The 27,974-nt window shown below is 36.6% G+C and overlaps 1 protein-coding gene across 6 annotated transcripts in view; it reads right to left on the bottom strand.

Moving 5' to 3' along the window:
• IL1RAPL1 (interleukin 1 receptor accessory protein like 1) overlaps nucleotides 1-27,974 on the bottom strand; it is a 1,345,156-nt gene that overhangs the window by 291,517 nt on the left and 1,025,665 nt on the right. For all 6 annotated transcript variants that reach the window (XM_079910445.1, XM_079910444.1, XM_079910446.1 and 3 more), the window contains one exon: nucleotides 7,648-7,722. In XM_079910445.1, the coding sequence (XP_079766571.1) occupies nucleotides 7,648-7,722 (75 nt within the window). The remainder of the gene's footprint in view (nucleotides 1-7,647; nucleotides 7,723-27,974) is intronic.

Genomic DNA, 27,974 nt, shown 5'->3' with positions numbered 1-27,974 from the left:
ATATACAGCATTATCTCTCTCCTCTTTCTCTCCCTCTCTATATATCTCTATATATTTATACCTACACCATATATACATATATGTGTAGCATTGAAATATCTCAACTAACAGCAGCAAGCACATATTGACTACCTAATATATACAGGCAATGTACTAATCTTTACATGCATTATCTCATTAAATACCCATACTAACTCTACAGAGCTACGTATTATCATGGTGTCTTTTTTATTGACTAGGAAAATGAGGGCTGTTTGTTTAAGGTTACAGCAGAGCTAAGTGGTAGAGCTGGATTGTCACCTAGGTCTGTCTGACAGAATGACCTGAATTTGGAACCTCTGCTATATGCTGCCTCTTTATTGTAAGTAACCAAAATAGTAAAATAATAATAATCATAATAATAATGAAGAAGAAAAATGATGATGTTGATAATGATGATGTTTGTTTTTGAAAATTTTGTGATATAAAAACATGTAGCCATTTTTGATCTGTGTTTTCTCATCAGTTTAAAGAGAAGAATTTGACTTGATAACTATCAAAGTCCCTCCACTTCGTAAGGTTTCTAAATCTAGAATTGTGAAGAGTTACATATCTAGTTTCTTAGTTGGCCACAGACAAACAAAACTGTACTCTCAGTGCTGTAGCAAAAGAGCAATCTGCATGATTCATGTTAGTGTCCAACAAACTAGACCAGAACTACACCAGGAGTTGGGAATTTCAAAAGACTCTGGTTTTGTGACAACACTCTTTCTTGCACTTTTTCTTTCTTCCTTTCTTTTCTCTCTTTTGGCCCTTTTCCAAAGTAAGAACCAGCAGACTCACATTTTCTCTATTCTAGTTTTTAAATACAAGTGCTTCAGCTGGCTTCCAAACGTTCAGAAATCAATGGCCCATAGGAGCCGCTGTAACCTTCATCTCCTTCTTTCTTTGGGTTTCAAGCCTGTCCTAGCACTAGGCCTCGAGCATGTAACACTTAAAAAGGAAGTCTGACTTCTGCTTAGCTAGCAATTTTTTTAATATTTGTTTTGATTTTTTTTCTGGATTGAGGGGTAATTACAATAAGCTACTTAACATTAAAAATAGTAAAAGTTATTTAAAAAAATAGTGTATGTTTGTTCTCATCATTGCTACTTAGCCATTCTTTACCTTTTTTAAGAAAATTTTTATACAATTTTTAAACGGTACTTTCCACTTACAGTTATTCCAAAACGTTGGCTATATATTCCCCGTGTTGTACAATACACCCTTGAGCCTGTCTTACACCCAACAGTTTGCAGCACCTCCCACTCTCCCTTCCCTATATTGCCCCTCCCCCCACTCCCCACACTGGTAACCACTAGTTTGTTCTCTATATCTGTGAGTTTTTACCTAGTAATTTTTAAAGCAAACATGCAAAGCTGCATTTTCCCCCAACCTAATCTTCCTCTCTAGCATAAGGAAAGACTGATTTTGAGAAACTGTGAGATTCATATCATATAAGCTAGGCCATATAATGATCTAAGAATATGAATACTAGCTTTCATTACTTGATTCATCTTTTGTTTAAGGATATGAAATGTTAAATAAATACTAATATCAAAATATTCCTCTTCAGGTTAGAATCACAATTCTTAAGGTGTTTTTGGTTTCAAAAGTAAAATACAACAGCTGTCAAGAGTTATTACTTTCATTCATCCTGGCACAATAAATTTGGACTGAGTACACCTGAATGTCATCAGTTTAAATAATTATAACACCAGTCTGTATTTGCCTTTACATGCTTTAATTATGATGTCTATTTGCCCAGAAGCTCTAATTTATGTCTAGCAAGCTTTATTTTGGGCAGTAGAACTATGCTGATCTGCATGTCTTTCTTAAGTGGGCAACGAGTACATCATTTGTCATCTAAAATCAAGACTTGGATACAAATGTTTTTATCCAGAGTGAAAGAGAAGTTTTATGGTTTTTCATATGAGTTTGTCAGTGAAAATATGTTTTGTATCTTCCACATGGAGCAGTAAAACCAAAGTCAGCAGCATTACATTTGCTGATGACAACCAGAAGAGCAATTGTGGCTGGAAAAACCCAAACAGTCAATCCTGACTTCCTTACCTCTGGGAAGGAAGGTCATATTTGCATCACTTGCATAACTCAGCAACAAAGTATTCTTTAGCATCATCAATATTGTATGTCATTTTCAGAATTAGGTATCAAATTCAACACCTGAGTTGTTTTGTTTCTAGGATACTGACATAAAGTACTTCCCTACTCCAGAAAGGAAACAAACAGGCCTCCTAATTAAGTAACTATTCAGAAAGGATGTGTTCTGTTTCAAGAAAATAACAGCTATGAAAATATAGAACTAGATAGTAAATGTTAGAGGGCTATTTTTCACTCCATAAAATAATTCCCTATATACTTTCCTTGGATTAAAAACTCAACTAGTATATTTGTAATACAACACATTCCATGCACTATATGTATATATGTATGCATATATACAGTTCCAGAACATATAAAGGATTGAAGTAGAATATATTTCCATAACTAATTACTCTAGCAACACAGTAAATTAAACATAAAATTTTCATGGCAAAAAGTTTTCCTATTAAATTATCAATCAGGATCTATTATATAGACATTTTTCCCTCAGTCTGCTTGCAACTTAAAATTCTGCAAACTATAATATGGTGTAACAGGGCAAGATGTGTTAGTTAAGTTCTAGTGTGACATTTTAATTAGCCTGTAATTAAGTTGAATAAAGTTACATGTGTAGTGTGTCCTTTACGAGGACAGATGTTTAAAAATTTGAGGTTTCAATACTGTCATCAACCACTTTCCCTGAGATGTTAACATCTGGTGAATCCTTGTAACTCAGATACATGTGTTTTCTTTTTAACAAACTTAACAAAAGAAAGTGGATATTAAAGAAAAACAAAAGCACTGTTGAGCAGCTTATTCAGTTCAGTCTCATTACTTTTTTCTTACAGAAAATTTGGAGATGTGTGTCCTTTGTGGCATGTATACCTTATTGTCAATTAGTATTTACTGACATTCCCTATGCCCAGAGCACATCACAAAATTCCTGTGTACTTATATTAAGAAACGCAGGCCCTAGAGGAAGTTTTCAGTTGAGCATTAGGATAAGCAAGAGAAAAAAAATGGATAGAGACTGCAGACATTTGATTAGGTTTCTATATTTCTTCAACAATATGGATTAGATTTATTCGAAACCCTCCAAATGAGGATAATCCTGAAAAAGAGAGGCCACACTCATATTCAATGAATGAAGAGAAGGAGCTAAGGGGGGAAGGAAGAAGTGATTCTGATACCCAAGGAAAGTGAGTTTTCCTTCAAGAGCTCTATGTTACAAAGATGTATCATTGTATGCATTGTATCAAAAAAATGAAAAGTTATTAAACTCACTACATACTTCTAGTGAGAGTCTGTATTACTCTGATAAGAATTCTGAAACTATGTAGCAAGAAACTTTGATGAAATTATTTCCTTTTACCCATTTCCTTTTAGCAATCTGTCCTGTTGAAATAGGTCAAGAGAAAATGTATGATTAAAGACAACTGCATCATTATTTATGATAATGAAATTTGGAAAAATCCAAATTTCCAGCAATATACGTGAAATTATAGGACATTCACATGGATGTCATGCAGCCATTAAAGGAGTATTTTCTCAGAATATTTAATAGGAGCAGAATGTTTCTACAACATAAAGTATAAGAAACAAGATTCTTTTCTGTATTTCCCCCAAAGGTCTACCTGTAATTAACCTGTAAAACTAACCTATAAAATTATTTTTAAAGCAAAAAGCAAAATTTAAATAAAGAAATACCCATATCTAAATGAGTAATTAATGATAATTTTCAGTAAATTCTACGTTGTAAAGTATAATGTGTCTTACTAGGACAAGGGTGGAATGAATTTCTACTCTTTGAAAGTCTGGTAATGATGAATATAACATCCTCTGTACTAGAAGTTTCTGAAAATGGGCTCCTAGCCATAAGAAGGCCATATATCTGATTGACATCCTCAGGGCTCAAGTTCAGCAAGACACTGGTGTCTGTCTTTTGATTCCCTTGACTACAACCACCTGAAAAGACTAAGTCAGGCTCACCCCCTGGATTGACCTTCAGAATTGCACAGTGTGATTTCTGGGCCTTTTGCCCAAGAAAGTTCTGTCCACATATTCGCTGATGCCTGAAAGTTATTTAAAAGGGGCAGAGTTGTTTTGGGTTTTTTTTCACATTTAGAAATAACATATAGATGCCACTTAAAATGAAAATACTAGGCTATAACCCCATATTGACTGAAATTCAAAACCACCAATTTACATGGTTAATATGAATTTAGTTACTATTATACTATTTTTTTCCTAAGTGCTTTGATTTTTGGTGCCTTTTGCTTTCTATACTGAAACAGTTTAAATTATCACTATCAGAATCTTTCCAGTTTTGAGAAGATGAAAGAATTGTAAGAAAAGGAAGACACAAAGGGATGTGGAAAGGGAAAGGTAGGCATGGCTAGCAAATGGCAGAGAAAGGAGAATTTGGAGATGAAAACAAATCTATGCATTTCATGATTTTATCTAATTCATTATTAATATGTTTTATATATTCATACACAAACTGGAGATTTGATGGATTTAGTTACCAAGGACAGGTGAATGGATATGTGTTTAACTTAGCCAAGATGTTCATGTTAGGTCACCAGCCATGTATTAACTCAGCTTTGTGTAATTTCTAATGATTGTTCTTATAATTAACTCACATAGTAGTTTTATTAACCTCTGAGGTTAACCCTCAATTTAGGACAAGGTTGAGTCAGACCCCCAAGCTCTTGATCAATGAAACTCTGTTGGAGATTTTCACCATCTCATGAGAGTAGGCACCACTTACAGGTTCCCTATCACTGGTCCTGGCCACCCTCCTTACTCCCCCGCCCATGACTCTTCACTCAGTTCCCTTCCTTAGGATTTGACAACACATTTTGAGCCTGTTGAAATTAATAGCTTTTTCAAATCTGGAAAGGGCAAAAATTAAATCCCAAAGGAGGTCAAAAATCAAAGTACATATTGTAGAAAACAAACATATTTTAGGCATCTCGAGTCTTTCCTTTTTTTTGGTCCTTAACATTATTTCCTATTTTCACTTATCCTTTGTGATCAGCTGTTCACCTACCCCAATACTATTAAAGTAGCAACACTAAAAGGTAGTTATTTCAAATCAACTGTTGCTCAAAAATTCATGGATTAAGGTTAAATTTCTCAAACTAGTAAATGATGTATCACACTGAGAAGTGGAGTTAGAAAATAAAACGAAAGTTGTTTAAAACAATACAAGTCCCAGGTTGATGTCTATGGTTTACTTGGTGTTTAAAAGGTGTTCCTTTCGGCAGTGACAATAAAGGAGTTAATTAGAGTATTTTCTGGAGCATTTTGATTGTTATCAAGACATGCCCATCTTTCTTCAAACAAATATACAGCCAAACCTTCCAATTTGCATAAGAAATGTTCATATTTTCAATTTGATTTGTTTTTATAATTTTTGTTCAAGAAAAAGTAATTTTTGAAAAAAGGAAAGCTTTACAAATTATTTATTCCATTTTGTAAAACATTTTAGAAGACAGAACAATTTGATTTATTCCAAATTCAGGGACAATATAAGGAAACCCAATGGGCAACCATCTATTGTAAAATTCTTTGAATCATTTTTTCAAGTAAAGAGATACAATTAATATCATTTTGGCTATGCTCATTACAGATAACTGGGACAATAAACCACTCCCTCTTGGTCCAAGATATTTATAGTTTTGCATAACTTCTTAGAAATATATCTTCCTAGGAGTTATTGAAAGGTCTGTATGAGAATGGCCGCTTAGGAAAATTTATATTTCAAAATTTCTTTTCAAAGTAGCAATAACATCTAATATATCTCAATATACCACAGCATGAGTAAAGAGCGCGATACAATTTTAATACGTTTGTTTCATATACAGCATGGCTTTAGTGCTGCTTCTGGTCTCCCATCTCAAAATAATGACAATTATAAAACTACTTGCATGTATATGGAATTAATCCAAAGCCTTAGGTTTATCATCAAAGAAACATTAAAACCCTGACTTGTATAAAAATTACATATGTTCATGCCTCAAAGTGAGTGAATATTTCCAATGCTGGAAACCTGTTGACTACAATAATTTTATAGTCTCTAAAACCATCATCTTATCTTTTTGCACTATAACTGTGGATGTGCTATTAGTAAAGATTATCAGATCTGTAATCTTCATTTTGAAGACAGATTTACAATTTTGATTTAAACTCTCCCCAGTGACAATAACATTGATAACATAAGGGATGGACTATGAATTTTTTTTAGTTGTATTCATTAAATGCATTTCTACTTTCAAATGGTTAATGTAAGAAAAAATTCCTTAACAAACACGAATATATGGTTTAAATTATACTTTTGATAACCTTTTATATCAAACCACTAAAAACAACTAATTTTCTGCTAAAGTTTATGATATATACATACATGCATATCATATTTCAAATAAAAAATATAATTGAATGTGCTGTATATATTTATAAACAAGAGGGGAAATTTCCCATAATTTGGTATAACTAAATATAGATAGATAAATCAGACTAAGAAATTCTAGACTTAACTCTAAGATAAATATGTTAAAATTCTTATTTGTGGACTAGATATTTTTACCAAGGCAGAATATTCTGTACATATTCTTATGTTTCAGTCCTTTAACCAAAAGCCACTCACTCACATTTTATGAATATGTTATCCATAACTTAACTATCACAGGGTCCATTATATTTGGCTGGATAAAAATGATTTTTAACTGTAACAGTGTCATTTACTTTAATGAATCTCTACCCTTTCCCCCAATTTTAAAAAATTGTATTTTAACATATTATTGGGTATTATAATAAGTATTATAAGTCAAACAGTTCCACACTGCCTGTTTTAAAACCAATTCAAGTGCTTCCCCGGTGGCACAGTGGTTAAGAATCCACCTGCCAATGCAGGGGACATGGGTTCGAGCCCCGGTTGGGGAAGATCTCACATGCCACGGAGCAACTAAGCCCGTGCGCCACAACTACTGAGTCTGCGCTCTACAGCCCGCGAGCCACAACTACTGAGCCCACATGCCACAACTACTGAAGCCCACACACCTAGAGCCCGTGCTCTGCAACAACAGAAGCCACCGCAATGAGAGGCCTGCACACTGCAACGAAGAGTAGCCCCCGCTAGCCGCAATGAGAGATAGTCCGCGCACAGCAACGAAGATCCAACACAGCCAAAAATAAATAAATAAGTAAAATAAATTTAAATAACCCAACAATTCAAGCCTTATAAAATGACAAAATAATACCATCAGCAAACCCTTCAGTCCATCTAATTTTTCAACAACCATCTAACTAACACATAAGTTTTTACATCCATATGTCCAGCTTGGTCCTAATGCACGCACCAGGGGGATGGAATACGCCATATTTGCTGGTATTTTCTAATTTTGCTCCCTTTAAATAAACATGGGCTTAGCTCAGAGTATTACCCCAGGTTACAATCTAGGCTTATTAATAGTCAGAATGTAACGAGAAAAGTGTATTAACTAGAATTAAGGAATTACTCACCCAGCTGGGTCTCCTGAATTGTCAGTTTACTTTCCATAGGATACAGAAGCTTGGGTGGTTTATCAGTCAGAGGGGCTGAAAAACAATAATAATACAGACTTATAGTTATGCTGAATAAACTGAAGGATAGAACACAGTTTATTTTCCCAAGTAGTTTTCATTCTCTGAGCAGTGTGTCAAAGCATTCTACCAAGTAATGACTTACATATTGCAGGTAGTACCTTCAGGCGAGTTGAAAAGCTATTAGATTATACATGAGTGAAATATAACACTACCAAATTGGCAGTCACATGAGACTGTTGCAGTACAGAATCAGGATTGGTCAGTCCTTAAGAACGTATGATTGTACTTCACCAAATATTTTCAATTTTCACCTTGCTTTCCTTTTTAAAGGGTACCCTACCTTTTCTCTATGTTAATTAAAGATACACATGATATCTGTATCGTGCATTTCAATGATTTTTTGGGGGGGCATAATATTGCCTCTTTCTTCTTAATCCCATTCCTAGTTTCCCTACCCTGGATCACATTGCCTCAAAACCCGTAATTTGGTAATTAGATTAAGTATTTCTCACATACATCTCCTATAAATGAGGCAGCAATGTGGCATTACATTACTACAAATACAAGCAGCATATTCAAACATGCATAAAAGTAGTCACCAAGTTATATTTTAAGTAATACTTTTCATTTAGTCAGAACCCCTTATTACTATTATCCATGACATTTTATAGTACTTATTGCTAATTTGCATGATATACTGTCTTTGATTTTTAGCTTCTACACATTACTGCTCTGTGCACTTATCAATTTATCAATGATCAGTGTACAGATCTAAGAGTTGGCTATTAAGCATCTTGAAGATAGGTTTCCCATTGCATACTTCATTCCTAGCTAACTAGACTATCTGGACTTTAGACAAATAGTCAGTGATCCTTCATTAAAGACTCCCTCCTCACCCTCTCTGACTGAAATGCCCAGGTCCCTGTGAAATCTGTCACTGCAACTTCCACTCTGTGAGAAGTACAGAAATGATCAATTAAGGGTTGCTGAAATTGATTGAAAAATTAAATGATTTTGCTTTGCGGGCTTCCTTCCTTGCCAGGAGGACACGCCAGTTTGGTTGACAACCAGAAGGCTGATCTAGACAGCTATGCCCGGAGTTGTGGCCACAAATCCTCATCACCAGAGGATTCAAGAATGCAATCTGCTTCGGAAGCTCACCTCTATCTCTCCTTAACAGAAAACACAGTCAGTGCGAACGGATGATGCATCCCAGCTCCGAAAAACAGGAATGAGTTTTAAGAGTCCTTGTTTGGAAGACCAACCTCACATAGGATCAGTAGGTTTTGTTCATAACTAATTGAATGCATTATTCATTCATCTTCATTAATATTTAACACAGGGATGGGAAGGAAGGGGAAAGGAAAGTTGGGGTAATAAGATGAGATAAATCACTTTGAAATTCTTCTCAAAGATTTGACATCACTCTGATTAACCTCAAATACTTGTATGTCTTGCCTAAAATGATCTTAACAGATTTTTATTCTCCTAATAGCTAAATAAGTAGGTTAGTCACTAAATGTTGGCAAAGCAGTTCACCATTAATAGGTCAAAGAGCCACATTTCCTAGGCTCTGGTTATCAAATGATTTCAGGTAACTTCAAAAGCAATATGGCATCAAAATAACCTGTTTCTTCAGTAAATTAACTCCATTTATAAAAGTTTGTGATTATGGAGTCACAAGCAGACAATTCAACAGTTATAGAAAGCAGCTGAGAAAAATGTTCCCTGTTCAAACACATCTCACACTAATTTATAATAAAAGAAAATATCTGTAGAGAAAGATAATAAAATCCATAGATAGGACATTTGTTCAGAAATATAAAATGGTTGTGTGGTTCTCCACCCCAACACACCACCCACCCCATGGCATAATGTTACATCCTTAAGATCTTTCTATATTATCCTCATGGGACAAGTCCAAGTTAACAGAGGAATCAGAGTGTTCAAGCCAGAAAAAAATTATAAGCTTATTAAATTCTTTGATTTTTAAATTGTGTTCCCTAAAGCCCTATGGTTTCTACAGCGCCCCTCTGGGTAGGTGACATGCAGATACAGATAAGCGGTGGACTGAGGGCCTTGACTCCATACCTTGTTGTACTGCCTACCCCTCTCTTGATATAAGTAGCTCTGCTTTTACTTATACATCAGTATTGCGTCCAAGATTTTAACCCCCCAAATCCAATTCAACTCAACTGATGTATACTGGACACTATAATGTGCTAGGTATCGTGATAGTGGCTTTGGAATATCTTTGGTTTCTGCCTTTACATCTTACAGTAATCAGAAGTTAAAAAATAATGGCAATAGTGAACAATTCTGGGCTGATTCAACTCTCTTGTTTTATTTACTTAATTTTTTACTTTTTTTTTTACATTTTTTTTCTTTTTTTAATTGAAGTATAGTTCATTTACAATGTTGTGCCAGTCTCTGATGTACAAAGTGACTCAGTTATAAACATATATACACTCTTTTTTTATATTCTATTCCATTATGGTTTATTATAGGATATTGAGCATAGTTCCTGTGCTTTACAGTAGGACCTTGTTGTTTACCCATTCTAAATGTAATAGTTTGCATCTACCAGCCCCAAACTCCCAGTCCACCCCTCTCCGTCCCCACTCCCCCTTGGCAACCACAGGTCTGTTCTCTGTCTATGAGTCTGTTTCTGTTTTGTACATGTAAGTTGGTATAGCCACTGTGGAACACAGTATGGAGGTTCCTAAGAAAACTAAAAATAGAGTTACCATATGACCCAGCAACCCCACTCCTGGGAATATACCCAGACAAATCTATAATTCAACTCCCTTGTGTTAGAGGTCAAAGATCCGAGGTGTAAAAAGCACAACTGGTTTGCCAAAGGTAAAAGAGCAAATTCAAGCTAGAGTCCTTGCTAGATCTTTGCCTCCCAGTTCTGTCAAGCAACTACTAGTCCTGTGCAATGATTCCCCTCAAGGTGTGAGCAATCTGTTAGGAGAGCAAAAACATACAAATAAGTGACTATAACCTACAGCAGAGCGCTTGTACTGTGCAATCTGTCATCTCTAAGTTCTGATATTATGCTCTAGAGGGATATTGTTGAGGCATGTTTCTTGTATGATTCACTTGTCTTTGATAAAAGTGAACTGAAACTGTCAGAGAACACAAGAGCTGACTACAGATTTGACACATGACTGTGAAATGGGGTGACCATTAAAGCTAAGACATAGGTCCAGTCATTTGAGGGCAAACAATTGTGTTGCCACAAAGAAAAGACATTTGCTGAATTATCCATTATTTGAATGTTTCTGACACTTTATGGTGTTTAACAAATATCAGTTGAATCGAACTGACAGAAGACAGAACTGGCAAACAAATGCAGGAATGGTAATGACCAAACAAAATGAACACACAAACACAAAGCCCTCTTCATTTTCTGCATGGGCAAAAGTACGACTGGAAGGAACTCAAACAAATTAGTTACAATAAAAAGCAAAGTAATAAGCATTAGACCATGACTAGACCAACTAACATTTTATTGTCAAGAAAACATCTTTCCTTTTGGGACCCTTTCTTTCCTTCTCTCTCTCTCTCTCTCATACACACACACACACACACACACACACACACACACTCACTAAGCTGAAATCGTTGAAAAAATAAAGCAAGTCTGACAGTAGTGACATGAAGCACAGGCTGATTTTAAATCCTAATCACATTTTGTCTACAAAAAAAAATACACAACAATTATAGTAGAGATGTTTCTCTGGCTACCTATGCATTGAAATATTTCTATGAATCCACCAACAAAAATATTTTCAAGCTCTCATTTTATTCTTCAGAATATCCCATTGACAACATTAAAGATAACATAGTTATTTTAAAAGTGTTTTTATTTTGAAATTAAAAATCTTTATTTCTATTTTAAAATAAAAATCTTTTACAGAGTTATTAATATGTCCCGATCGACAAAACCGTTCTTCAGAGTAGAAGGAACAATTTAAAGGACGTTTGTTTTGCTTACCAGCTGCTAGTTAGAGAAACATCTGGAAGGCGGTATACACAAAGTTGTGTATAGGAATAATTCCTATGTTAACGTTCCCTAAATAATTATGAAGAGATGAAGTCTCTCTCTTTTTTCCCCATGCCATGTACACTTGGGTTATGGAATAGTGAAAAAGAGGATCCAATTTTCCAAAGCAAAAGTGACAAGAGACCAGGGCAATGAGGCCAGTATTCTCGAATTTTTCTAATGTTCTTAAAGAGAAGAGAAATATGAGATATTTAGGATGAGTGTATCTTTGTTTTGATATCCCTCTAAAATTTAAGTTTAGTCCCTCAAATACTCTTGAGAATAATTAATATTTCTTGGATACTTAAAGTTGTCCTACCACAAAATCTGTTCTTTCAAAATCATAGATACTTTTCAAAATGTATTTTAAGTAGTGCCTTCTCTGCTTTGTTTCTTAGAAGCATTATGGTAAGGTAAGAAAGATAATACACATATTTTTCAGGGAGACATGGGTCTAATAAATTCTGACAGAAGTTAGACCTGGTTGGTTTGGCAAGTTGGAGAAGTTATTTAAACTCTATGAGTCTCAGTCTCCTTATATAAAAAATGTGACATTTTCCCCTATGGCTTGGTGTGAGGATTAAATAGGATAACAGATTAAATGCCTGGATATATTAGATGGAAAATACATCTGTACTAATGATATCCATCGAAGTTTGGGACAATAGCATTTAGCATTCTTTGTAGCCTGAGAAGAAAAAAAAATATTGTTTGTAAAATAATGAACTGGATATTTAGATAAGGGTTCAAAAGGCATTTAAGTTGCGAATTTAAGAATCATTAATATTTCCTACATTAGTTTCCATAGCAGGAGAACTGGTCCATCCTTCAAAAACACAATTCAACAAAAGCATTTTGAAGATTTTTAGATATGCAAGCAAGGTACTGGGATTGTAAAGGACTCAAAGAAAGGTAAACAAAACACAGCTTTTAACCCTCACAGAGCTTACAACCTAGATACATAATTAAAATATAACTCCACGAGTCAGTTTCAAGAGCCTTTATGAAGTACCTGCAAATAATAAGTACTATATTACAAATAAAATGACCAATAAGGCATGGAGTTATACATAAGAATGTATGAGATGAGAACGCATATATGATGCATTGTAATGAGTGCTATACTCAGAGGTAATTTCTTTATGACCCTATTTAAATCTACCAGCTAAATCTGGTCACAAAACAATACTCACAGATTTATTCAGCTGACAATAAAACACGCTCTGTGGCAATCCCACCAACACGCGCCATTTTACAATGGAGATTTTTGGTTTGTTTTGCTGTCTGCATGTACTTTTTTTTAACTTATAAGACTTGACAACCAACTGCGTATTGTCCTAGCAAGTCAACGGAATGTGAATTACTCATAGAGCTTCAATGATTCAAAATGGGATTTCAGTTCTGCTTTCTTTGGTCTGGAATGTTTTTTTTGTTCTGTTTTGTTTTGTTTTGTTTTGCGGTATGCGGGCCTCTCACTGTTGTGGCCTCTCCCATCGCGGAGCACAGGCTCCGGACGCGCAGGCTCAGGGTCATGGCTCACGGGCCCAGCCACTCCGTGGCATGTGGGATCCTCCCGGACCGGTGCATGAACCCGCATCCCCTGCATCGGCAGGCGGACTCTCAACCACTGTGCCACCAGGGAAGCCCCGGTCTGGAGTGTTTTAACATTAGTTCTTAATAGTGGAGCATAGCACTCATGAGATATATAGCAAGTAGACAAAACCTCATGTTCCTTGGGAGAAAAAAAATGAACGGATGGGAGAAAATATGAGTGTATACTAGGTGGAGCCATTTGGGGGAAGAAAGGTGCTTAACTTTTCACTTATCTCTAATGCACTGGGATTGGCAAAATTTCTCCTTTCTGTTGCAAACAATTATGGTAACTCCCAATGGAGCCATGGAGCCTCAGAAGCGTCAAAGAGGAAGGAGTGGCAAATCAACTGAGCAGAGAGTGCAGGGAAAGCGGTTTATGAACAAACTAACACCATATAAATGATAACCTTGATCTAGAAGTCATGTCAAAGTGATAAAGCAAATACTCCCAGGGATGTAACTCTTAATATAATCTATCAAAATGTATGTATTCAGGAAAATCAAAAATTAATTTGACTAGCTTTGATACTTAATATTTTATTCATATAGTTTGATAAGTGTAGCTTACAATGCAAATTAAAAAATATGTTCATTCATTCATTTCAACAAATATTTTTAAAACATCTTCTCTTTGCCAGGAAGTTTTCTAGCTACTAGAGGGTATAACAGTGAACCAGACAGACACAACTCCTGCTCTCATGGAGCTTGCGTTCCAGAGAGGCAGATGGAAACTATACATGTAAATGAATATATGCATAACATAATATCAGGTAGTTCTAAGTACTGTAGAACATATAGCAGCCTGGACTTCCCTGGTGGCGCAGTGGTTAAGAATCCGCCTGCCAATGCAGGGGACATGGGTTCGAGCCCTGGTCCGAGAAGATCCCACATGCCGCGGAGCAACTAAGCTTGTGCGCTACAATTACTGAGCCTGCGCTCTAGAGCCCGCGAGCTGCAACTACTGAGCCCATGTGCCACAACTACTGAAGCCCATGCCCCTAAATCCCGTGCTCCGCAACAAGAGAAGCCACTGCAGCGAGAAGCCCGCGCACCGCAACGAAGAGTAGCCCCTGCTCGCAGCACTAGAGAAAGCCTGCGTGCAGCAACGAAGACCCAATGCAGCCAAAAGTAAATAAATAAATAAATTTATAAAAAAAGAAAAAGAAAACAAAGCAGCTAGCGCAGGTGCTATTTTAGAGGAATGCCAGGAAAGTTTGCTTTAAAGATCTTTGAAACAGATCTCTGTGAAAGGAGGAAACCAGTCATGGAAATACCTAGAGGAAGATGATGGCAGGCAGAGGAAGGTGCAAAGGCCATGAAATGGGAGTGCACTTGGCATGTTTGAGGGAAGGCACAGATCATTATAGCTATCTTGACAAAAGGAAAGAGCGGCAATGAGTTCAGAGATAGTCATGGGCCAATTCAGGCATGGCCTTGTAGAACATGGAAAAGACTTGGGTTTTATTCTAAACCTAATGAGAATGCACTGGAGACTTGCGGAGAGAGCTTCTGGTAGCATTTATATGCCAAAAGTATCACTCTGGCACTTTGGTGTTCATGTCTAGGAGGACAGAGTAATGTGGAGGCAGAAGGCCAGTAAGGAGGGTATTGAAGCAGTACACCAAATGGTGATGATACATTAGTGCTGCTGCTGGAAATGGTAGGATTTTTTCCTTTAAATACCTACTTGGTAGGTAGAACTGACAAAATTTACTGATGGATTTGATATGGAATGTAAATGAAAATCTAGGAATTAAGGGAGCTCCCCAGTTATGAACTTGAGCAAACACCTGAAGGGCAGTGCTACTTAATGATACGGGGGACAGTACAAGAGGGGTAGTTTTATAAGATAGTACAAATCAAGAGACACGTTTTTATAAATCAATTCAGCCACCTCCAATTATGCATAGAGGCTAGAGAATTTTACTACTGATCAATGATTTATATTTTGAAAAACCAAGCCACTGGCTGACGACTCATCTTCTCCTCTGGTCTCCCAGAGGACTGAGAAAATGGTCTAAACAAAAAGTTTCATGTTTCAGGCTAATGCCATATTCACTTATCATGAGATAAACCTTGGCTAACCTCTACTATTCTTTGCTTTAACAACGTTCATAAAAAAATATGTATACCACCAAACTTATTTTTGACTAATAGAATCAGGAGCACGCTTAGTCAAGATAATAAGAACGACTGTCTAGTATTCCCTTGGTTCAATGATATGTGGCACATATTCAATCAGCAAATTTAATATCATATATAATTTAGTTTTTTCTTATTTAAAAATATTAATTGTGAAGTACTAACAAAGACATTATGGAATTTATATTTCATCACTTCCCATTATCTTGATAAACCTCCCAGGTAACATAAGCAATGAAAAGATTACATTCATTCAATACTTGTTTTTAAAATTGAATCACTTAAGAATATCATAGGAAAAGTTAACTAACATGGAGCTAATGTTAGGGCTCAGGTTTTCTATTCACTTGCCACCTTCTATGGTTGTCTCTTAAGCCCCGCTTCCCAGCTTCCATTGTCTGCAGTCCTGCTTGCTGCACCAAGACTCATGGTCGATTCTAGAACTCATTCAGTCACCCACTACACCCTGTTTCTGACCTAATGAGCTGAGAAGAATATGAAGGGCAAACAAAAGAGAGCACAGGTAGACAGAATAAATAAAGGTGGTTTAATATTTTTAATTCTTATTTTTAAAACAACTGCTGCAGTGAATTTTGCACAACTGCTGTGGGGATAAATTCTGACTGCATGACTGATTTCAACCATCTTAAATAAATCTGTGTGTAGTCAAAGCTAAAGCAAAAAAGTGGTGAGAAGAAGGAAACAATACATAATTATCTGCAGAAATTATGATGAACCCTAGGAAAAGAATGCTGATTGATATAATACCTGTAATCAAGTAGGTGAGCATGTCCACTACTGTTTTCACTTCTGCTGACAGGCAAAGAAGGAACTAACGGTCACCAGTTAGCTTCTAGGGACAATAGTCAATTCCAAAAAAGTATATGTCCTATGAGGGAAACTATCTCTTCCCTAGTAATGAGAAAGTAAGCAAAATTATCATATCATTTTTTTCTTTTTATATTACTAGATAAAAGGCCCTCAAGAAACAAAAATAATAAATCCCAGGCTGTCTGGAAATGCTTATTAAGGGAAATTGTGGAATACACAAAAGGCACCATGTTACTACTGAAAGTCAGAAAACATTTTATTCTCTGCTTGGCTTGGAATATCACAGTAAGACATCACATTTCCATAGTATAGTGTAATGTACTTTAAAGTCCTCCCAAATTATATTGGGTTGGTTTATTTATACTTCAAAGTAGAAGATATTCACACCTCTTGGCTTTTTCTTCATGTTATAGTATCTTGCACGATTACTCACTGGTATGGCTCTCTGACAGTGGTTTTCAACTGCGGTTGTCACAACTGGCGAGGGGCGTACTATTTGACAAGGGATGCTTTTAAACATCCTACAGTGCACATAAAAGCCCCTCACAATAATTATCCTGTGCCAGATGTCAATAATGCTGAGCTTGAGAAGCCCTGCCTTATGATAACCATATATTTAAAGAGGGGTAGTTTTATAAGATAGTAGGAATCAAGAGACACGTTTTTATAAATCAATTCAGTCACCTCCAATTATGCATAGAGGCTAGAGAATTTTACTACTGATCAATGATTTATATTTTGAAAAACCAAGCCACTGGCTGACGACTCATCTTCTCCTCTGGTCTCCCAGAGGACTGAGAAAATGGTCTAAAAAAAAAAGTTTCATGTTTCAGGCTAATGCCATATTCAAGCCTGAATGCTGTATTTCAAGCCTGAATTGGACAAGAGACTTTAATTTTCTAGTAGACAGAAAGCTATTGAAAACATGAGGATTGATGAAATAGGATGCAGGAAGCTGTAGTCTGGGTCACCGTAGAGTGGACCACAGCAATCGAGAGAGCCATGAAGGGTGTATGAAAGTCTGCATAGGCTTAGCACACAGAAAGGTCAGGTATGTCTGACAGGGTACAAGGGAGAGACGGGAGGCCAAAATGAGAATTAATGTGAGAGTCCATATAAAGAATTAGTAACCTCTTCCTCCTTCCAAACCCTTATAGCGAGGATGACCACCACCAAGGCCTCTTGTCCCTACCCAAACAACTAAAAAATAAGAGGTTCTTCTCTAAAGACATAGAATAAACCATCTAACGCAGAGTAGTGGAGGCAACCCAGAACTGCAGAAATAATTCGAACCTATTATAAAACATTTAGGTGATGAAATATTACATAATTATTTCACAGCAAAATCTTCCTAATATTGTACTATTATACTTCACTTAATTTGAAAGTTGTTTGCAATCACTGAACACATATTTACCAAGAGAAGGTAGTCTAAAAAGTATATATATGTATACATACATATTATATATACATTTTTTTTTGATAAGTGGCAGTAAGTATTCAAGGGATCTAGCCAGGGAGTAAAAACAAAGTAGCCCATGTAATATCTCAATTTATCATTAAAAGCTAACATAGCATACTTTGCTTAATTTCATTCACAAACTATTAAATTGACAGGTGAGCTGGAACTCTCAGCATAAATTGAAGGCTTTTAAGACACAAGAACATAAATGTAAGATTGCAAATAAGCATATGTGTAAGAAAAATTAACACACTATTTTGGGGTGTGCAGTTACATTATTTCATTTGATCATCCATTTGCTACAATGAAAAAATCTAGAAGCTTCTCCCCAAACCAACAGCCAGTGAGGACAGATGCCAAGATCTGAACCAATGTCATTTGATTTTAATGGTCACATGCTTTCCATTTCTGTAGTCTACTTTCCAACATTTGTGATTTCTAATGTAGTTTCTATTAGACACCTTATTTTTTTCCTGGGGTTTCTGATGATATGGGGAAGACTTGGGGAAAAACATTTTGATGGGTTTTGGAAACAGAGAGACGGAAAGGTCTGTGTTAGGACTCAACTGTATTTCACAATCATGAAGCTTTTACTGTAGAATTTGAATAAGCCTAACACTGATTTCTTAAGATTAGAAGAGAGGATTACATCTGTCATTGGCTCTCATAAGCAGAACCCTTTACTGAATACAGAACTTGATGATGACATAAAATTTGAGGCTCTCATTATGACGGTGGACCAAAATAAGGGGAAGCGTTCTAGAAATCCCATTAAAATTGTTACCAAAGAGAAAATGAACCTTCAAAAGCATATTCTCCATTGAAATCCAAGGTTTATATATATGAACTAAAATTTTTAAATTTTTGTAGTAATTATATAAAATATTAGAGAATTCCTTTACAGTGACTTTATAACCACCCATATCCTGTAAAAAATAACATCACTTTTGCATAAAATGTGGAAACATAAATTAAACAAACAATTCTACTATTGCTGAATTGCATTCTTCTCGATGAATTAAATTTCACTGGTGGTCAGCTTCTTACGGGACAGTAACAGTAGATTTGTCAAACACTGATATATTCAACTTCTGAACTTGCTTTAACTTTCTTGACCTCTGTCAATGATAAGGTTGCACTGGGAGATAACAGTTTCCTCTGATAGTCTTTGAATCCAATCTAACTTCTGTACAGTTTATATTATATAGTAATATAAATACTGTATACTAAGTTACAGGCTGCTTGTGATATTTAATGACATGACTGCTTAAAGAAATACGCCTACAGATAATTAGCCTCTCTCCTTCCACCCCTTTCTTCCTTTTTCTTCCCTGCTTTCTGTTTACCCTCCCTCCTATCTTCCTTTCCTTCTTTTCTTCCTTTTCTTCTCCCTGCCTCCCTCCTTTCATATCATACTTCCTTCCTTCCCAAGAACTCCATCTGGAAGGCAGACTGAAGGAAAAGCATTTTGTTTTCTCTATTCTGGTTACAGTGAAAAAACAGAAACCTAAATTTCCATTTATTCATTTATTCAGCTATAACTTACTCGGCTACATAATCATCACTTTTTCCTGTTTAGACTGGTATCATTCATTCAAATAACACTGGTGGGAATTCATCTTTTTTGCAGAAATCATTTTATAAAAACGGTTATTTGCCAAATAATAACCTCCTACCTAAAAGGATTCTAAGCAGCTTCAACAACGTCTAAACGCTTACTAAAAAGCTCCTATGGCAGTTTCCTGTTGTTTCATAAAAGGAAAGTCTATCACAAGTCATTAAAAACGTGATTACCACCAAAAAGAAAAGAAATCCAAGAAAGAAAAGCATGCCTATGAGCAATAAGATCAGGCACTCTTTAAATAAAACTTGCTATTAAAATCTAATTATGCTGCAAATGCTGTTATATTACTTTTGCTATCAGTGCATAGCTAAGGGTTACTTGGCAACAAACTGGGGTTAGTCATTTTAAGAATTTTCTTTTCAGCAGTGCAGGAACAAACTGCAAATTTGTTCTTAGTTGCATTGAACACCACTCACATCCTCGAAAAGAAAATGAGTACCAAAACAAAAGCCTGTTACAAACAACAACATCCACAGGATGTTGATAATTACTGTAACTGAGCGACGGGTACATGGAATTTCATTATGCTACTCTATTTTTGTGTCCATTATGCTTGAAATTATCCAAAATAAAAACAGTTTTTCAAAAATATCACGGATATGAAAACTTTAGGGTTTGGTTTGGTAAATTTTTTGAATGTTATATATAGCATGAATATGTGCATGTATCTACATATATCCATATAGTGAAGTATAAATGAGCAATTTGGAGCCAAGTTTATAAGAAGAAATGAAATGAAATTGAACTGTATCTATGCCAGCTCAAAGCAATACCACAGCGCTATTTGCTCAGCAAAATTTGTTTCTATACGTCTTCCCATTTCTTTGTTTATAATAAATAGAGCAAAGGCATTTTACTTTAGGAAAAAAGCACTAATACAGTTTATCAGCTAAACGTTACTGAGTTACAAATTACCCTAAATCTTAGTAGCTTAAAACAGTGATTTTTCGTGAGTCTATGAGACACATGGGGGGTTCAGTGGATCTCGCCCAAGCTGGAATGATCTTTGCTCAGCTCACTCACGCATCTGTGGTCAATTCCCGGTCAAACATGTGGCTTTGCTCATCTGGGCTGGGCTTGCTTACATTTCTTAGATACTTTAGCAAGTTAAGACTTTTATTCAGTAATTGATTTGGGATCAATGGAGGTAAGGAGGCAAGGAACATGATCCCATGTGGATTTTTTATGCTCCTTTAGTCTAGAACTAGCCTCAGGCTGCTCTGCATCAAGCACACTGAACAGTCTACCATTCTTCCAGTTCACCATTCTCTTAGATTCTTTTGGAACGTGCCTCCTATGCTCATTCTGGAACGTCAGATTGCTCCTTCTTAAATCCTAACTCACTTTCCATAACTACCACAGGTATCAATTCTCAGGCTAGTTTCCTCACGTCTATCCAACCTTTAAGAGGCTGGGTTGTAACTTTTCCTTCTACACATCTGACTTCCTCTTGAAAGTGTAAACTCCCTGAGAACAGGGATTATGGTGGTTAAAAAAAAATTTTTTTAACCTTCATGTCCCTAATGTTTTTAGTGTCTTCTATAACAGGTAGAATATAGTGGATGCTCAAAAAACTTCTGTAGAATGACTTAAGGAAAAACGTAACTGTATTTCATGCATTCTATTTTAAAAGGCAGTAATTGTATGCTCCTTTTTTTCTGAAGATTTACATTAAAAACTGTTCATTAAAAATACATTTTCGATGGCTGAGACAAGCTTCAGTTAGTTTAGAAAACTTATCTAGAAAATACACTACATGAATCCAGAAAATAACTATTAGTACCCTTTAAGAATAATAAGTACCAACTATTTGTATAGTTATATGAGAAATATGTCATCCTTGTTTGAGTGATTTATGACCAGGAGTTAGTATATTCAGCTATGTTTCTCATCTCTGGGGAATGAATTTTAATTTTACGATGTCTCTTTTTGTCCACTTATAATGTAAAGATGAAGATAATCACTCAGTCAACAGTGTGTAATCACTGTATGCCAGTGATTAGCCTAGCATTTGGGTTGGTGCCATAGGGCAAGGCCAAGTAAGTACAGAACAAGATACACGCAAGTAATTTACACTCTGGTTGAAGATACATGACCAGTAACACAACAACAAATGAAAGACCCTATTTAATAAAAAGATGAACTCTGTATTCCTGGCTATGGGTGATATCACAATTCTAAGTTAAGGGGTGGAAGAAATAGGATATTAATCAGAGAGAGATCCATGGATGAGCAACATGTAATAGGTAGAGTAGATAATTGTACCTGAACTAGACTACCCAGAAAGACCAAGACTTTCCCTGTCCACCATGCTCTCTCTCACACACTTGGCAAATAATTGGTTTTCTGTTGGTATTAGAAGGCACCATGACGTAGGAAGTAAGATGACAGCACAATGCAAACAAGGAATGGAAATCAAGAAGTCAAACAAGGAAGCCATAAAATGTGTTCCAAGGAGTACAAGGTTAATAGTTAATAGACTCCTTTATTAGATTCCTTTACTACACCTCTTTGTCTTCTGTATCTGCAATGGAAAAGTCAAAGGCTTTATTTAGAGTCAGGAAGTCCTAGGTTCCACCCCTGGCTTTGCTCCATTATAAAATTTTTATGAAAATTGCTTCACATGTTTGAAACTCAGTTTCCTCATCTCTAAGGTAGATATAAAGTATATTTCTTGAAGAAATTGATCTTTTAAAGGTGTGTCGTGAAGATTAAATAAGCTACCCCGTAAGGGTAGCTGATATTAGGCCTAGCACAGAAAATGTGCTTCATAACTGCTAGTGTGCATTAACACTAATATTAGGGATTTGAAGACCTCCAGAAGTAAGGATAAAATGTACCTGAGAAGAGAGGAGGAACAGGTCATTCCAAAAAGAGGGAGCAGCATGAATAAAGAAACAGAGCTGGACTTGATATATCATGTAAGCAGAGAGGTTAATGAGTCATTTCGAGAAATATGGGCAAATAGGCACTTCCAAAAACAGTTTTTTGAAAGAATGAACAAATATAGGAATCATGAGGTAAAGGCCAGTTATTAATCATCTGCTATAGGATTAATTTGTAAATAAACAATAGATTATCTAATCTGTTTTTCCTCACTGTAAATTGGAATTAGGTTGTGAATTTTGATTCATACATCTACATACTCCAGAATGCTCTTGCTTAGATTAAACAATGCTTCAAAGACAATGGCTGCAAGCAATAGTTAATTCCATACTGATTAACCTAGCATAAAAGCATTGCTAAACACAGAGCACTGGCCTCATCAATGACTGTCAGCTCATTTAAGATGGAGAGGTGGATGGTAAACACCACATGGTCTGTAGGATCTAAAGGCAAATTATTAGATTGCTCCAGGCCCCATTAGAAGAACAATGTAAATGCCACAACTGACCTGAACTCGATAAGGTAAGGCCTGCAGGTATGACTTTGAAGCCACTTTCGGGCAACGACACTGTCATTTGCCACATCACCACATTATCAAACAAAAAGAAGACAACAAGGGAGCACAGCTAGAGTCAGCCAGCAAATATCCAACTATGTTAGCCACATTAAAAGATCAGGTCTGCTTTGATGCCTGTATTCTCAAGCTAGTGCTCCATTAATTTAATTTGTGCCTGCTGGTCCCACAATGGGTTGTTAACACTTCAAATTAATATTTGTTGAGCCTGATAAATTGCTAAATTGTGCTTATTTTTCATCTTTGGTTCCTAATAGATTATATAGTTTAGAGTTTATATTCGAGCTGCAGTATCCAATATAGTAACCAGTAGCTTGAGTCACACTAGCCACATTTCAAGAGCTCAATAACCACGTCTTGTGGTTACCTTATTGGACAGGCAGATCTGGAACATTTCTGTTACTGCAGAAAGTTCTTTTATGCAGTGATGGACTAGAATTACTCTCAACCTTTCTCATGCCATGACACATTTGGAAATTATTTTTGTAGGGCACCCTGGGGTAAAAAATCTTGTGGTCAGAAGTGATCGGTCTAGGGGCTCCAGCTGCCCTGAAGAGCTTAGAGGAGTTGGTATCTTAGCACACCTGAAATGCATTTGGGGCACAGCCATGTGTCACTGCACATCAGTTGGAAAGCTGTGCCTTAGCTGATGTCCAGTCCCACACCATCAGAGAAGTATAGTGTGTGGTCCTCTTGAAAAACAATTACTAATCAGGTTTGTATTTCTAATTAAAAAGACAGGTAATCATAATGTCAAAGGTATTTGAAAAAGGCTAAAACCCAAGCTGACAGATATCACTGACTATGAAGGCTTTTGCGAAGTGTTATGACAAACACTGATGTTGAATTTCATGGTTCCTGCACCCCCAAAGAACTAGGAAACTTGCTGGCAATATAAATCACAAAGCAGAATGTTGAAATCTTAGGACAAGTTTTTAAGACAAAAGAAGAGTAGGAAGTCTTCTTTCTCGTTAAAGCAAAAAGACAAGGAGGAAGAGGAAAGGCGAGTTGCTTGTTGTGGACACAGAAGATGAATTGCAGACACCATGGTTATTTGAGAAGTGGATGGAAGCAAACGGCAAGTCTAGGAAATTGGTAGCACTGAAGTGTTTGTGAACTTTCAAGTTGTTCCCCAAGATACAGAAAGTGTCTTTTCTTTATAATGATTTTAAGTCACTGGAAAAACCTTTGTTATGCAGGCATTATCACTCTGGTACTAAGTGCTAGGCAATCCAAGGAACGCAAGACGCAGCAGTACCTGCTTTTCACAGCCCAGTTTCCAGAGCACAGACTAGTCAAGTCAGAGATGGAGAGATGAGCTCCGTGAGCGCTTGGATTTGAATGGGCTTTTCTACTGAAGAGCTAAGATACCGCAGAGCTATTCTCATGAAAATAACAAAAGAACCAGGTACTTTAAGTACTATTTTACAGCTGGTGGAGACTGAGGTAGAACGAATAGTCCGATGGGTGTGCTTTGTGCACATACTCACTGAAGACCTCTGTGCACCAGGCACTGTTCTTAGTGCTGGAGAATTGGCAGTGAACGAAACAAAGCCTGCATGCAGAGGGGAAAGACACAGGGAGATTACAGAGGCAAATAAGAAAATATAGCAAGGTAAGAGTATTGAGAGCAGTGCTGTCTTTTATAAAGGCTGGTGAGGGAAGATCCTTACTGATAAAGAGACATTTGAGTGGAAACCTAAAGGAAGTGATGATAGAGGCCATGTAAATATCCAGGAGAACAGCATTCCAGGTGAAGAGAAGAGCAATTTCAAAAACACTTAGGCGGGACCATGCCTGGAATATGTGAGGAGTAGTGAAGACTCCATTGTATACACAGGCGAATGAGTTGAGGAAATGAGCTAAGGAAACAGCAGAACGGTGTGAAGTTAGAGAAATACCAGAGAGCCAGATCACTTACGGCTCTGCACATGTGGTTTGGACCTAGGGATTGAAAGTCATTGGTGATTTCTGAGAAGAGAATAACATGATCGAACTCATGTTTTAGGGTTCACTTTTGCGGCTGTGGGAAAATCCACTGCTGGGATGGGAAAGCAGGTTGACATGTTAGGAGGCAATCACAATAGTCCAGATGAGATTTGTTGGTTTGGATTACAGCAGCAGTGGCAGAGGCAGAGAAGTGTTCACGTACTGACTCTACTTTCAAGGTAGATCCTTGGAATGCGGGGCACGAGGTAAAGGGTTGGGGAGATTCAAGGCTGATTGCAAGGCGTTGGCTGGAGTAACTCCAAGAAAGGAGTTTCCACTTACTGCTGTGGGAAGATGCTGGGAGGAGCAACTGGGGCTGCATGTGGATGGACAGATCGGGAGCTTGGTTTTGTTCATTTTCACTTTGAGATACCTCTTAAACATCAAATCTGAGCTACTTAGCAGGCAGCTGGATGTATGAGTCTGAGATTCACGGATGACATCAGGGCCAAAGAAATGAATTTGGGAGTCATTAGCAACTCAGAGAATATTTAAAGCCATGGCCTGGATGAGATCACTGCGGGAGGAGGGCCCCACTCTGGGTTTGAACCTCCTTCCTCTCAGATGCTGACCAAGACAAACAAATCAGAGAAATAGCACCGATTACTGCTCAGCTGCCATGCAGCAATGTCAGGCAGCTGCAATGCCCCTGGGTAAATACCCAAAGTAGCTAGTACTTAGCATTTTTTCAAACTATTTCAAGAATCAATCTTTCTGACAGCCTGAGAAATACACAGCAAAGCAGCCTTCCACATCAGTAAAAAGAATGCGTGCATTATCTGGTAGCATAACGCCAACCTCCATAGCACCAGCTGGAGCCACGCTGATGCCTCTTCAGCTTCATTTCTTTTAATTGAACAGCTGGACTAGCGATCGAGAGAGGGTTGATAAGATGCCAGGGGCTGAGCAGGATTTCCAAAACCCTTCTAATACCTGAATGCCTAACAGTGTGCTCATAAGAGCCTGCAAAATGCCAGGCACCCATAATATAGCTCCTGCCTTAAAACCCTAGCAACTTCAGAAGCATATCTAATACTATGGGTATAAAGTACTTGAATTTTAGCCAGATTAATTGTCTTTAAGGGTCAGTTTTGACAACATAAGTAAATGACCAGCCAGTCCATGTAATATAGGGGGGTAAAATGAACGAAATCAGCTTGTTTTTCTGCTCATCTGGAGGTACATGTGACTTGCTTTATGCTGCCAAGTCAGCAAGTGTTCCCCAAGGCTGTTCCTGCCTTTCTTAACTACAGAAGCATCAAAGCCACGCGGGATTGTATATTTCAACTCAGGGAATTTTTTTAATGTTAATTATGATGAAAAGATCACTCTGAAAAGTCAGTGCTATCATCAGCACATCTTTTGTGTGTATGGGTGAAAAGGTACCTGAAAAGAACACTTTCAAAGTGCCAGGATCACTAGTCAGATCCAATTGTGAGACACATCACACAGCACATATAGTCCAGCAATCACAGGAGTCAACCAGCTAAGAAAACACGCTCTGTGCAAAGTACTGCCTCAAAGGAAAGCCAGATAATGGTTGAGGGGGCCATTGCAGTTGGGCATATCTGGTCCTAAGTCTGAAACAGCAGAGAAAGCTGAAAACAACAACAAAAGGAATCTAAAAAAATTAAGAAAAGTATTCTTTAAAAACACATTTCACTTTCAAGAATAAAGGCAGTCTTTTAGTATAAGTAGCAGGCAAAAAAGTCACTTTAAAAGCCAGCATTAAAACCTAAATTTAGCATTTTATGTATGTATGAGGAAGCGCACTTGATATCTTCACTTACTAACAGTTCTTTTGATAAAAGATAACTCGGCATAGCACATTTAATAAATTCACATTGGAGCCAAATGAATTCACATATGTACTTATATATCCACCATATGTATTTTCAAAAGTACTCATGTGCAAGTTGGGCATTGTTCAACTGCACAAACTCTGATAACTTTGAAAAAAATAAAAGCGTTATGTTTTATTTATGAGAGTGGAAAAACTGAAGCCTTGAAACTTGAAATTATAAAAAAAAACACTGCAAAGCAAATGCCATATTGTATTCAAGCTTTGCTTAACAAGTAGACTCTAAATGAACAGCAGGAAACTGAAATTCTGTTGTGGACTCAGTATATGTTAAAAAAAATTGTTAATTAGTGTTGACAGGCAGAAGTTAACATTACTAAAGTGGTCAACAGAGCCAAAGTGACACAAAAGAGTAACCAAGAAAAATGCCGCATCCCATTCAACAGTCTAGAACTCAGCATTAGGAAAAAGAATATGTATTTCTGAGAAAGGAGAAACTGAAGCAGATGCTTTTAATCACCATGCTAGCCTAGGTTTGTTTTGGTAATTACTGTCTGGAGCATCTTCAACATGCTAAGGAACATATGAATATAAAACACTGTAATTTCACTTTTATTAGAGATCTATTCTGAAAGAATGTCAATTGAAGTTGGCAGAAAACATAGGTCCATTATGCAAAGAGAAGTACAGAAAAGTTGAAAATTTGAAATTTTTCTAGCGTCACCTAAAGTGAGGCAAGTATTTCTATGTAAACCAACCTATTTTTTCTCTGTTCTGTTTAATAGTCTTATTGGGTGTTAACTATGTATCAGCTATCTGTCCAGGTGTTGTGGACGGATTCAAAAAGGAACAAGACACCATTTTTTCAATAAGGAATTTTTCAATTTAATGTAAGAGACAAACCCAATAAGCAGAATAGCATAACTCATAAGAGAGCTATAGAGACAGGAGTGACAGAGGTGATGTTTGGCTTAGAGATCAAGGAAGGCTTCACGGAAAAGGCATCATTTTGTCTTTGAGAAAAAAATCTCATTAAAATACAAAGAATAATATTTCTTAAAATATACATGTACCTCACCCCAATCCAGATCTATCAACTTTAACATCTGTCATACTTGCTTCAAATTATTTTTAAAGAAATAAGGCATGACTAAAACAGCTTAATTCCCCTTAAACCATGACCAGGACTCCCTTTCCCAATTACCAGAAGCAACCACTATTATAATTTCGGGCTGTATTTAATTGAACTTATCAATTACTATTATATAAATATCAGTCACTCTATCCATCTATCTTTGTGTATAACATTCT

The sequence above is a fragment of the Stenella coeruleoalba genome (genome assembly GCF_951394435.1).
Source record: "Stenella coeruleoalba genome assembly, chromosome: X".
NCBI lineage: Eukaryota > Metazoa > Chordata > Mammalia > Artiodactyla > Delphinidae > Stenella > Stenella coeruleoalba.
This window is presented reverse-complemented; position numbering and strand designations above follow the sequence as displayed.